Source organism: Gasterosteus aculeatus, chromosome X (assembly GCF_964276395.1).
Source record: "Gasterosteus aculeatus chromosome X, fGasAcu3.hap1.1, whole genome shotgun sequence".
In the NCBI taxonomy this organism is placed as follows: Eukaryota; Metazoa; Chordata; class Actinopteri; order Perciformes; family Gasterosteidae; genus Gasterosteus; species Gasterosteus aculeatus.
Window position 1 is genome coordinate 3,948,715 of NC_135698.1, and position 13,580 is coordinate 3,962,294.

At 45.5% G+C, this 13,580-nt stretch overlaps 1 protein-coding gene across 1 annotated transcript; it reads right to left on the bottom strand.

The window, feature by feature from the left end:
- Positions 1-1,174: 1,174 nt before the first annotated feature.
- Positions 1,175-11,436, bottom strand: slc38a8a (solute carrier family 38 member 8a). Its single transcript, XM_040163873.2, has 10 exons — positions 11,166-11,436; positions 9,203-9,401; positions 8,624-8,780; positions 7,556-7,660; positions 6,758-6,815; positions 3,680-3,794; positions 3,357-3,504; positions 3,003-3,205; positions 2,873-2,924; positions 1,175-2,318 (listed from the first exon to the last, which is right to left on the bottom strand). The coding sequence occupies exons 1-10, from the start codon at positions 11,412-11,414 to the stop codon at positions 2,216-2,218; spliced, it is 1,389 nt and encodes a 462-aa protein (XP_040019807.2). The 5' UTR covers positions 11,415-11,436; the 3' UTR covers positions 1,175-2,215.
- Between the last annotated feature and the right edge of the window lie 2,144 nt (positions 11,437-13,580).

Sequence of the window (13,580 nt, forward strand, 5' to 3'; positions counted from 1 at the left end):
ATGGATTGATGTGTACATGTCAGTGACTTACTATACTGATAGCCATAGTTTTAAAGTATTCGAGTGCTCAGCTGAATGCAGCCCACACGCTCCAATCGGTGGGGGGGTGGGGGGGGGGGTCTTTCCTCCGCTTTGTGCCCGGGTCTATGAGGTGGATAGCGGGTGACCCGTCAGAAATGCCAATACTGTTCCCTATTGATACATTCCTGAATGTCCTTCAGACTGTGCAACCCGTTCTTTTTCTATCCTGCCGCTGCCCCAGTGCAACCTGTGCTTCGTCATACAATGGGAGAGTTATGCTGTTGAGACGTAGCGAAACAAGCCTTGGTTGAACGCTCCCTTGCGCCATGAACAGATGAAACGGCAGAGGAGGTGCGCGGCGGTCCTGGCTTCCTGTAAGAAGGAGCAGCCCTCCGTAGCCGCAGGGAAGCCGGTGAACAGGAAGTTACCTCACAATACCAAGCCAATCAAGAATTTGACGAGCCGATCGAGGCCATAACTCTTCCCTTCTGCGGCTGTGTTCTGTTTCTATCCTTCGACCGAGTGCATGTCAACTGAATGTCCAGTAGCTTCTTTGCTGTAGTATTAGGGCCATGCTACTCTTCAATGGGTTTTGTGCATTTCTTACCTTCTTTCTTTTCTAGTATTCCTATGAAGGAGACAAGAGACTAAAATCAACTATATGATATATATATCTATATCTATATCTATATATACAGATATAGATATATATATATATGACTAGAAGAATGTCATTTAAGAATGAACGTTCACTTTTATGGCAATGTTTAATGAAATATTAATTCTCAATGTGTGTTTCAGTACAACTGCTTTCTCTTAAGTGTAGAGACTTAACGCAGGGATGCAAGTATTATATTTGGTCTTTAAAAGAATATCTTGTTGAAATTCTAGATGATGTAGAGTGATGCAATTCAATAAAACTATCAAACTAAAGCTAACGACTGGGTGATCCACATTGTTTCACACTGAAAGCATCTGGCAGCTCTGTGATTACATTTTACGGTTTCTGTTCTCAAACTCAAAATGACTCATCCTGCAGGGCAATCCTCTGCTTTTGATTCTCTGGTGTGTCAAGTCGTGCAGATTCATGCAGGATCGCCAGAAACTCCCAAGAGGAAACAAAACGGGAAACAACGGCGACACCACGCGGCTAATGATCAGGTGTATTTAGGAGAATAACACTCATCGTGCAAGTAGACATATATTGTCAGAGAAATGTAAATAGTATCATAATGGTGGTGAGACACATTCAATGTACAGATTCAATCTGTTATTAATTACAGGTCATTTAGCTGACGCTTTCATCCAAAGCGACTTACATTGTATTTTTAACCCCTATTAATAATTCTGACGCTTTGTTTTTGAACACTATTTTTACAATCTGCCTTCCCCGGTTCCTGTAAAAATCAATTAACCGACAGATGCACATTACACAAAGGTTTCATATAAAAATCGTTTTATTCAATTATTAATTCTTCTTCTTAACCTTTGGAATGACTACTTGGATATTTGATTTTAACGAGTCGGCGTACGAAGCTCCGTCTCTGTGTTCTACAGTAAATACCAGCAGCCCTTTGACATTTTCCCAGTCAGGCCTCCTTCAGCTCATATTCTAGGGGGAACTGGCTTAGGGCTCACATAATAATAGTTTTCATTTAATATCGGCACAACGTTCCGGTCGGTTTAACGTTATTTAACTATTTATAATTAAACATTGTGCCCACTGTTGAAGTGGAATACATTCTTCAAGAAACACAACATAAAAAACAGATGTGTCCTTCGCGACCAGCCCACCATCAGTTGGAGCTCCTTATCTTACCCACATGCTCTAATGCTGGTACGCAAAATGAATGTGATGGTCGATCAATAAACAACATAAACAAACTGCAGAAATACCTGAGGATTTCAATCAGATCATCTCAGTATGGCGAGAGGAAGACGGAGCTCCTGGTCACCTGCGCCTGGGAACAATGAACCCAGATGAAGGCGCCGTACCTTGAGGCTGAAGGAGGGGGGAGGGGGGTTTACTGGGTTTAAGTGGTATTAGTGGTGGTTGTAAAGGCCATCAGGGGGACGCGTCCGTTTTCCAAGTACTCTGCGACCATGAATCACTGCGCCCTCTCTGGGGGAGAGCAAAGGAGGTGGTGATCTGGTCTTCATGTAAACCCCTGGATCCGTGCGGGAGGGGGAACGCTCAGATCTTCCCGAGGACCTGCATGACGGCGATAGTGGTGCTCTGGCCGAAGATGAAAGCTCCACAGAGCAGGGTCACCACCCCCCACACAGTGAGGATGACTCTGGAGACGAGCAGGTACAAGTGAATAAGACAAATGATTACATTACATTACACATGAAGCAAACGTTGTAAACATCTTTCAGATCGTTCAGTTTTGGTGTGAGAGCACAAACGTGCAACCATGTGGAGATAGAAATCACATAAGATAAATAACCTGAAGCTATTAAGTTCATTTAATACAAGAACAATGTATAGACCTGCTCTTGAGATGACTTCTGTTGTGATCTGGCGTCAAATAGGAAATAAAACCAAATGAACTTGACCTTCAAGGGGGCGGAGGTGCCGTTCAGGGTGGGGCTTCACCTCCTTTCATGTGGTTGACGGTGATTGACACATTGACAAAGTATGCAGTGGTACAGATGGACCGGCGGACATCACCATCTCACCACATGTCCCCATGCCAGAGGTGTCACCCAGAGCGCACCGATTAAACGCCAACTCAGGTGCCTCTTGTTCCACTACCTCCCTTCTTTGTGTCTTAATAAATCATTCTCTGTCTCATCACCCAGACAATTCTAATACGGTACCATTTCAATTATTGAGGTTTGCTCCCACCTGGTTTTACATGACACCGGCTCCGACTGCATGGCGAACATCAAACAGAGTCCTGTCCAAACACATCGCAGGGCATCAAGGCTGAGGCGGTGCAACAGGTTGAGGAGAACATGTGTATCCAGAGTGCTACCTGGGAAGATGAAGATGAAAAAGGCGCTGATCCCCCCGATGACGCTGATGACCTTGCTGATGTCCGGCACGTACGTGGCGATGAGCAGCGTCGCTGTTATCCACATGACTGTCAGCACGTAGCGGCTGCGACTCTCAAACTCTGATGTCGCCGCGCCGTCCCGCCGCCGCCGCCAGCCTAGCAAGGGGTCCTGGATCACTGATCTGGTGCGAGGGAGCGTGTGTGTTTTTGGAATCGTGCAGCTAAAATACTGTCCTCTGTAAACATTGTAACCCAGGCAGAGAAGTCCAGGAGATGAGCAGTGACGTAGGTCACCGTGTTTGACCGTATTCACTTTAAATACAAGCTTCTCACCTGCCCAGCAGCAGGATGATGGGATAGATGGTGATGATGGAGATTCCAAACAGCAGCCTGGCGATGAGCATCAGAATGTCGTCGCCGGTGTACGACATCAGAATGTCGGCCTTCACGTCCTTTCCAAATGTCAGGTACCCATAAGCCCCTGCAGCGGAGAAAGGCGGAGCCTCGATACCAACACAAGCCTGCCAACGTTCTCCCAATGACGATGCTAACATGTCGATGTATACGTCCACTATCTTGGTTTAGCATGCCAACATCTCCATTTAGCTCTGAATCCAACGAACCAATAAAGACGCTAGAGAGATAGCTTATCTGACCTGTGAGGGAATAGATGACGAGACAAAAGATCATGGAGACCACAGAGATGAAGACCCAGTGAGAGAGACGCTGGTTCTCCATGCTGCTGTAGATGGTGATGGACGCCTCATGGCACTGGAACACACACACACACAAACGAGGCGATTAAAGGCCATTTCCATCGTTGTTGTGTTTGGTTGGAGTTAAGCTCTAGGAATAATATAAATATAAAATATGAATGCAGAATCTGCAGGCAGTGGGACAAGATTTGGGTTTTAGGTCGCAGTGTAGGCGGATAAGTTGGACATACAAAAAGAAGAAATACATTTTCCGCACATGATTCTTCGACATAACATTGTCGGGAGCTAAGGTTTACAATTTGTACAAGTCCAAAATAAACAATGTAGGAACTAAATTAAAACAATTTGGAATGACCAACTTAAATAGATACTTATTGCGACTAATTCCCGTCATGCTGCTCATGGTAACCATGGCGATCACGGTCCTGCTCATAATGGAGCTCAAATTAAAAGAGCTTGCACTGACTCGCATTATGATGCTCTATTAAGAAATTGTGTTGGACGCATTATGTGTTCAAAGATTTTATGAGAGATTTGAACAAATCCCGATGTTTGACGGAGATGTTTCAAGAGCAAAAAATTCTGAACCGTTAAACGCCCTAAAATTACGTCTTTATTAAAATAGTTTCAAAACTACTGTGTTTTTTATTTCATTCATAGCAAACATTTCATCCACATTGGAAATGTATTTGAAAATCATTTGAATTGTGTGAATGAAAATAACGCAAGACGTCCACTGCACTCTCGTGTCTCACTGGAGCAAATTGTACTGTGGCCATTGACCTGGACATGAGGAGGAAGTCTCGGTCCCGGTACCTCCTTACCCCCCCGAGGCTAAATCGACAGGTAGTCAATGGGTTCTGGGATTTGGTTGGATTGGATGGATTGGATGAACTCCTGAGACTAGATACAGCTGCGCAGAGGGATAAAAAAAAGACTGGCTCTCGGTCCAACAGGGTTTTCTCATCTGTTTGGAGCTCACGGTTCAGGGTGAGGATCCAAAAGTCTTACCATCCACGATCTTTCTGTCGGCGTATGATGAACTGAGATAAAATAGGGAATTAAAGGGAGGCTCCGGGCTCTGAGCGGCGCAACGGGGTAAGTTTAACAATCACAGAGGTCACGATGGAGAGTCTTGTCCCCACTTGATCCCAGCTGCCATCGCCAGGCTTTATATCCTGCTTCCACTGTCCTGCTTCTCCTCCCCCCACTCATCTCAGGATCCCATCAGCTCCCTTTTCAACCCTTTGCAATGCAATTACTCACCCTGAGGAAGCATGTCTCTGTGTGACGGGACATGCAGCAATCCCTTTGTGTTTTCTCCTCCTTTTATTAGATACTTGCAGTATCCATCAGGGGTTACCGTGGTAACTTGGGACATCGGTCCGTCTCGCTTTAGATTGACAGAACGGTGGCTTATGGCGTATCCTACCACTCTATCAAATCTAAAAAGCTGGGCGCTGAGGCCCCAGCCTGCTGACCTTTACTACACTTTAACACAAAATCCAGTGACCCGAAAAACTCAATGTCTCTTCAATATCTGCCATTTGTCCAGCTCCTCTCTCTCAAACGTCTGCCGTAAGCCAGCGCAAATATAATTATGTTGGCGCTGCTGCAGGCACTGAAACATTACATTAAAATAGAAAGAAACAGCAGGGCATCTTTCTAGAATCAGATTCTGTGTAACTGTAGAATAAGCAAAAGGCCTTTTGAGTCAACACGTCTCAATGCATGGAAGCCTGAATCCTATCGGTCATATAATGGCAAAATGAGAATATCCCCAAATACTGACATATTATCTCAAAATAATGAATTCAAATTCAAAACAGTAAGTAAACTTTTGTAAGTCATTTAGCCGGTACCCATCTTTAGTTTAGCATTAGGACTGGAGCGCAGCAGCTATCCTCAAGTAGCAACGGGAGCGTTTGTAAAGCTCACCGGCTTATTTCTAGTTTGTTTACTCGTTGGAGCTTCACTGTGCTCGTTTGTTTCTCGGCCATAAGCTGTAGCTACTTTGCAACTTAACAACAAACAAGGTTGTTGAATGATGTTTGTCAGAAGAATTATGCTTTTGTTTCTATACAGGAGCACATTTTGGTGTATTTGCCAACAGGTCAGTTCTAACAGACTGCCCCGTAATACTGCACATGCCCCACTAAACAATAAAACGTGTTTTCTGTCATTTGTTTGAAACACATCTTTAAAGTCAAATAGTTATAGAGATTAAATGACTTTGCTGGAGTCACTTGCATGAATTTGCAGGCATGAAAACGGGTCAAGGGTGAAAAAGGTGAGAAGGATATTACCCCTCTAGGGCAGGGGTTTTCAACTGGTTTTGTCCCAGAGATTTTACCGACTCGGTTGTTTGAATCTCGTTCAGTAAAATGAACGAATCTTTCTTCGAGTCATTCGTTGACGGGGGGGGGGAGATATTACCGACCATTTTACCGACTCGGTTCTTTGAATCTCTTTCAGTAAAATGAACGAATCTTTCTTCGAGGCGGTAGCGTTAGCTAATCATTTTCCACCGGAGCTTTAGCTAGCTGGCCAACGTCGCGTTCTCTCCTGCTGTGTTAAATGGCTCAATTCATCAAGCTGTAGCTAACGTTAGCTAAGTCTATGTCAACAAAGCTCCTGGGTAACTTAACTTAGATAGGCCAGAAAATATTAAAACCATCACTCACCCTGTTCGCAATTCACTGAATCTCGCGCTCCCTTCTGACACGCGCACCTGTTCGCAGTTCACTGAATATGAATACCCCCCCCCGCCAAAAAAAAAACTCATCGAATCTACACGATTCACATAGGTCACCTATTTTGGTTTCAAAACGGCAAATTTCGCCGAAAGGTGAGGGATGTTCATGCCTGTATTTGAGTTTTTGCAGTCTTCTATCAAACCTTAGCAAACTATCCACACACAGACGCACACTCAGTGGTCTCGAGCCTGACAGCCGCATGTTGTTGTTAACCAGGTCTATAAGGACTTACATGACTACATTTCAAATGCGATCAACTCACCTGGAAACCGAAGCAGATGGTCGGTATGACGCTGAACATGGAGGACCAGGAGCTGATCCTACACACATGATGACAGGATGAGAGACAACAGTCTTTTTTTTTCTGGAGTTCATAAATTCCACAAGATGACGGAGAGACGAGCCGTCCATTCATAATGCCGTGGCATTTAGAAAAACTTCACCACAGAGTTCATCCCTCGATCACGGACGCGCGTAGCTGACAACCGCAGCCAACTCCTGTCATATGCCCGAGTATATCCAGTACCAGTTTTACACACTAACTTCTGTTAGTGCGTCCTGTTCCTTTTCAATCTCCTCCATCAATCTTCCCTCAACCCCTACTCTCCTCATCCAAACTGCACATTATAGTGTTACGCAAATAAAAGTAGGACGCGGGGGCTGTAAGTATCAATTTGCATGCAGCGGTCTGTTAAGTTTCGCCATTTCCTGGTATTCCCAGTACCACAAAGTCTCAGAGCTTTGTTCACTCGGTGCAACCACCCACCGACGCACACACAAACACACACAGGCGGCATGCTTCTACTGAAAATTATTCTCGTCTGGCCCCTATCGTTATATGGGGTGGGGGGGGGGCGTACCAATATAGCCAAGATACAAAAAAAAAACTATACCTTGTTCTTTTATTAAACAACGTAAATAGCCGTGTGTCGGTGTGTGTGTGCAAACACGTCGAGTCCCGGCTGATGAAGACTAGACTGATTCTGACCGGGAGAGAAACCGGATAGTTCCGAGTCCTGAATACCATCATTGGTCTCCACACGCACAAACACATACATACCCACTGGTGTAGAGAGGCGAGATGTGAACCACAACAGAAGGCGTGGTGTGGTATTTGATGATGATGGCAATGGTCAGGTAGGTGGCAGCCAGAGTGCCAAGACCACTGTGAGAGGGGACAAAGACCAAGTAGACAGGAATCAGACAAACAGCGAGACACTTGCTCAAAGTGCAACGGCTGGGTGCATGGGTGGAGGGCTGGAAACCAACCCTCACTGGGTCAGTACTTTCAGGGAGGCTTGCCATTTATCTATAGGCACCATTGCGTACATGGCACATGTGCTGATATACACAATGACAGACACTGGGACAACAAGCAGTGATGTCTCGGTGGACAGCCTGGAGTCCACCTCCACGTCACTGCAGCGAGGTGGGTAGTTAAAGCACAGGAAAGATCGAACAAATGCCAACATTTCAATATGAGCATCCGTGCACAAGTCAGCTGGATCGGTGGCTGATTATTCGGAAATAGGAGGTCAGCCATTGTACTTTTGTCCATCCTGTTGCTCTCCCTCGTGCTTCTTGGTTTTTAATACTGTTAAGAGGGCTTCTTTTCGGGTAACAATGGGAGGATTCCTGGGACAGAGGATGTCGTACGTGTACAGACTGTAAATCCCTCGGAGGCAAACTTGGAGTTTCTGAACCATTTGGCTTCTCATAGCTTTTCAGGTGGTGGACTCAATGTTGACCCGCCTGTTAGATTAGTAGATGTTTAGTATATAATTAGACATTTAGAAATGTAGGTGGCACTGGAGAAGAGCGTTTAAAATATACGTAAGTAATATATGCATCATAGACTGATTCCTTCCCCAACTTTGGTCCGAGCATTAGCTGTTGAGTTCCATTGCTATACATCAAAGTGTTGGCGATCCAATGGTGGAGCTCCATAAAAGGCAAAGGGGTCACCAAAGTTATTAGGTAACCACTTGTGGTGACCATGAACACCACGTCTGGGGCACATCAGGCCCTATTTTGATCTTGACCAAATTAGTATAATCCAATTATAAATAAACAATACATATAATAAAAAGAAATACAAACACGTGGATGTGGACTTGTGACCCCTGACCTGATGTACTTCTGGATGCTGATCTCTCTGGGGATGGACAGCGGCAGGATGAGGAGGAGGCAGAGCAGCACCAGCCCAAAGTGCTGGTTTGTGTAGAAGTGGTGCGGCATCTCCGACGCCGGCATATCAGTTATCAGCTCGTACAGGGAGCCACACACTGACGGAGAAAACAGTTATTAAAAAGACATAAGAAGCGGAGGAAATGCCTAATTGTTTTTTTATTTCAAACTGTATCCCTCCTAAATGTAGGAAGACAAGACGTCTTGTGTTCTGGTGACGCCATTGTGATGTGGACAGGAAGAAAAAGACTCCTCAATTCAGAGAGACTGTCCAATAACGATAGGCAGTGCTTACCCTGACAAGTCCTAAATCATTTTATTTCATAAACCTAATAAACTATTTACATGCAATATGTGTGTTATTCCAATTTTTTAGACGTTACGATGACAAATATAGCTACTATAGTTACGCATAATGAAATACAAAAGAAATAGAATAAGCAGCGATTTCGCCGCCCGTTCATTGCGGGCGGCAAGCAAAAAACCCACGTTGCGGTGCTTGTGTGTAACGTTTACTCACACTTCTCCAGCTGGTCGTCCACTATCACCAGAAAGGCCACGGAGATCATGAAGAGGTTGAAGACGAAGCAGATCTCACACAGCTGTCCGATGGCCGTCCCGCAAACCTCCTTCACCACCGCCTGGTAGGTGCGCTGGCCGCTGATGGACGAGGCGTAGCCCAGAATGATCAGACCACTGACCAGGAACACGAGGGAGGCCTGAGGGGGATGAAGGAAGGCGGAGCGGAGACACAGACGACAACTTATTCATTCCTCCAAAGCACAGGCAGGAACTCTTTTGCTCCGCGGTCCAAATGAAACAGTGATTTGCCAAAAAAGAGCAAGTGCCACTATGTGATTTAATTACCACCACTGACAGAAATGAGAACATTGGCGCAGCACATTTTTCCTCAGGGGTTATAGTCTGCCACCAGATAGGACACGGCGTCCAACCACTTCATTTTTCTGTTGAATATAAGAGAGTAAGCTACACCTCAAACTGGACGTTGTGCAGAGGAAAAAATGTGTAGCTCATTCAACAAAATGTTTTTATTGGTCTACAGTCTGACCTCGTCCAGTCCCTTCATCTTATTTCACTAATACAACTGCTGCCTGTGTGAATGAGTGCCATTTTGTGTCTGAAAAGCAAACCTAGCTTTTGGGAATTAATCTGATGAATGAAAAACGTTACTAAAGCACTAATAAGAGGGACAGGACACATTTGAAAGGCCTCCTTTTGGGTACGTCAAGTGGAAAAGCCCTTTTCTCCGAGACAAAGGAGGAGGGATACAGAGACAGGGAGCTACAAAACTCCAGTGAGAGACGTTAAGATTGGAAAAAGTAATGAGTTGCTCCCAGAAACAGTAAGAAACGACCAAACAGAGAGACGGGGAGGAACGTGGGGGACGGAGGACGCATTGTTCAGGGTTCTGACTGCTCAACATCTGTACAGTCCAAGTCTCTAAACATGGACAAAGAAATGACAGCTTGGATGCAAATACGGCGTCTGGAGTGGCTGAAGGGAAAAAAGGAGGAGGAGAACAGCAAGCACACATTTGAATATGCAGTGATAAAGTAGTTTGTTAAAAAGGTAAGTACAGAGGAAAAGACGACTTTAGACTCAGGCGACCTCATTTAGCACCAACTACACTAAACAGGATTTCTCTTTTGGATTTTTAGAGATTATAGGATGAAAGCTCTTACACATAATGAGCCAAACGCCAACTGTTAATGGAGCCATTGATTGAATATATTAGAAGTACTAATCTTTGCATTCCGCAGCGGAGTGCATCATCTCAGATCAAGACGGGATTAATGGAGGCGTCTTGTATGACGAGGTTGTCAATTATTTAGTTAGTTTAGTCTAGTTAATCTAGAGATTATTTGTATTAGTCTTCACTGGACGTAATAGTTTTGAATCACAGAATTAATGGAGGCACCAGGACGATAAAGCAATGATTTCAATAATCAGAGTTCACCAAAAAAAAAACCAGAGGAATGCTTGGCTTTCTTCTCAGATTGAGTTTTTCCTCTCAGCCAAACTCTGAAGAGGTGGTGTGCAGGTTCCCTGACAGAGTGTCTCTAATCCACGTGAGAAATGGGATCTGTTTGAAGTGCGAGGACGTTTTAGACACGACTCTGCTTACCGGCTGAATGCAAAAGAAAGTTGTGCACGACGGGTTTTGGTTTAGTCTGAAAACGTTAGGCTGCATATCATGAATCTTAGAGTCAATGTCAATATTGCAAAGGCGTGATAAGCGAAAATAAATTATGCTGCAAAGATTAAAAAGGTGCTCTGACATGGCCATCCGGTCAGGTGTCAGCATCTCCTTAAATGACCCCAGTCCTTGGAAAGGAAACATCTGCCCTACATTTTTAAAATAAACAAATCAGATCTCTCAGGAATCTAGCAATGCAGGGAAATCCCACATCCTGTAGCAAAGTCATCTTTTACTCTCATATGGAAGGGAATAAAGTGCCCACCAGCTCCACGGTGACCGCGCTGCGGACCCCCCCGGCTCTCTCGAAGGCCCACGGAAAGTTGAGGAGCCCGGCGCCCAGGGCGGACTTCAGCATGATGAAAATGGCCCCCATGGAGCCGAGCCGGGGCCCGGCGGCCACGTCCGCGCGGGGCTTGGCCGAGGCTGAGGCCAGCAGGCTGATGCTCTCTCTGGCTAACTCCTCCATGCTTCGACCGGCCGGAGACTCACGCTGGGACACACTGGCGCACATGCGCCCCCGCGGGCTGCGGGCGTACATCGGCGCGCGCGCGCGCGCACGCACACGCGCACACACGGGCGGGCGGGCTCGCGATCTCTCTCCCGGGGGGGTCGAGCCGGGCGGAGGGAGCGGTGGTGGTGGGACGGGTGAGAGGGTGAGGGAGGGTGAGGGGGGGGGACCGGGGTAGACCCAATGGAGCCGCTGCAGATGGCGATGATGGCGCGGAGCTTTTAGTTGTGGAGAACCACAACAACGGGACGTTTACGTGACGTAAGAGTGTAAGAGAGAAGCAGCGGAGTCTGTGCATCACAAAAAGGCTTCAACTTCATCTGAAACTAAACGTAAGATGGTCCAGCTGAGAGGGACTCTCTGATTCACAAACTTGATCAAATTATGCTGAAAATGATAATCGGCATGTTTTGTCAGCTAATGTATTTATTTATTCATTTCATTTATTTGTATGTACATTTCTATTTATTGTGCCACACGTGACACATGCTAAATGAAACACAACAATATTCAATAATTAAAAGGGGGCTAAAAGTTTTGTATTGTTCATTGTTGTAACGAAATTGTGTTCTGTCAGACAGCATACCACAGACAGCATTTAGCATACTACTAAATATAAAAATATACAAAAGAATTAAAAAGTTACTGAAGTATAAAAGTATAAATAAAATGTGTACGCAAGAAGTCTGTATTAGAAAAACAGTCGTCTGGCCTGGTTTTGCTTAATTAAACACATCATTCCAGGCTTTGAATTTAGCAAAATCCTCAAACTATTTCACACCATGTGTGTGTGTGTGGGGGGGGGGGGGGGGGCACACACGTGGAAATGAGTGTGTGTTAAGCTGCCTGGCTCAATGTCCAACCTGTTGATGTCAGCATGTGGAGGGGAAGAAAATGTGGGGAATGGGATGTTTGGATAAAACTGTGTCCCTTGGTCTCCAGACTGGCCGGGCTCTCACATGCGGTAGAGTCCGATATAAGAAGAATCAGGGAGACGTCCCACGTGGTTTGACAGATCAGATCAACAATTGATGCCTTTTTGTTGTGTTGAAACCAATCTGATCACTCCTCACTCTGTGATCAATACTTAAATCCACCTCAAGATGTTGTTTGTTTGTTTGTTTTTTGCTCACAAGTCGTTGTTCTGCAGCTTGCATGGCCTGGAAGTGGGAGCAGACATGAATGAAGCCACAGGAACTCAATAGTTTCCAGTATTGCAGCAACTGAGGTGGATCAACGTGTAAATGTCCTGCACAGAATTGACTTCAAGGCACAAACACATTTTTAGGTCACACAAAGCCAAATTCAGCAACGTCGCTTTATTTAACTTATGAAATCCAGGATGGGAAGTTAAATATAACGAACAGAAGGTGGGGCGAAAACTGCAACACAAATCAATGTGCTGCACCGCAGTCAAACGGTGACAGACTCAAGGATGAAAGTAGCTTCTTGAAAGAAATTAAGCGAATGACCTTAAGTACACAGTAAACCTTCTCCCATACATTAGCATGAGCTGCAAGCGTGTTTTGATAAATATATATAAATGTAGCCAAAGAAGAGTCTGTGCTGGCGTGTACTGCTCACACCACCTCCTTCGCTGCCTCCGCCTTGATAGCAAGTGCATCTTTCTGAGGACTCAGTCAGATGATGCGCTGTACCATTTTGTCAGACATCAATATGCCTTTCATGCCCACACACACACACACACACACACACACACAGCGTAATGGACAAAGTGGACGAGGAAAGGAACAGACTGAGGACACATGATGAGGGAGGACAGATCGGCCTGACAGGACGTTCTGGCATCTGGGAACCGTGGAGGGAAAGAGGGCATGTGACCTCCACCCACCACCAGCTTTCCCAAATCTCGTTAGCGCAGCTAGCTGGCTCCAGGGTGAGTTCCCAGTTTCCCAAGGCTCAGAAGGAGATTAGCAGTCCATTGGGGCCGTCATCCAAGAGGACGGGTGACAGATTCACAGGCCCATTAGGCCCGGATAAGGAGCCAAAGCTCAGACCCCCAAGCACACCGACGCACTGATGAAATCAACCTGCATCACTGAATTTCGCCCACGACCAAATGCTAAAAGCACCAGTCAAATGGAATTTATCCATTCAATCTATAATTGCGCCACAGAAAGTTATAGAAATGTTCCTTCACCAAAGACA

What these genes read in the sequence shown, in the direction of transcription:
- slc38a8a (XM_040163873.2), bottom strand. Translation starts at nt 11,414, where the DNA reads ATGTGCGCCAGTGTGTCCCAGCGTGAGTCTCCGGCCGGTCGAAGCATG. An exon ending in CCATCTGCTTCGGTTTCCAG is followed by an intron (nt 3,795 to 6,757) that starts GTGAGTTGATCG and finishes TGTGTGTTCCAG; the next exon opens with TGCCATGAGGCGTCCATCAC. An exon ending in CGTCATCTATTCCCTCACAG is followed by an intron (nt 3,505 to 3,679) that starts GTCAGATAAGCT and finishes TCTCCGCTGCAG; the next exon opens with GGGCTTATGGGTACCTGACA.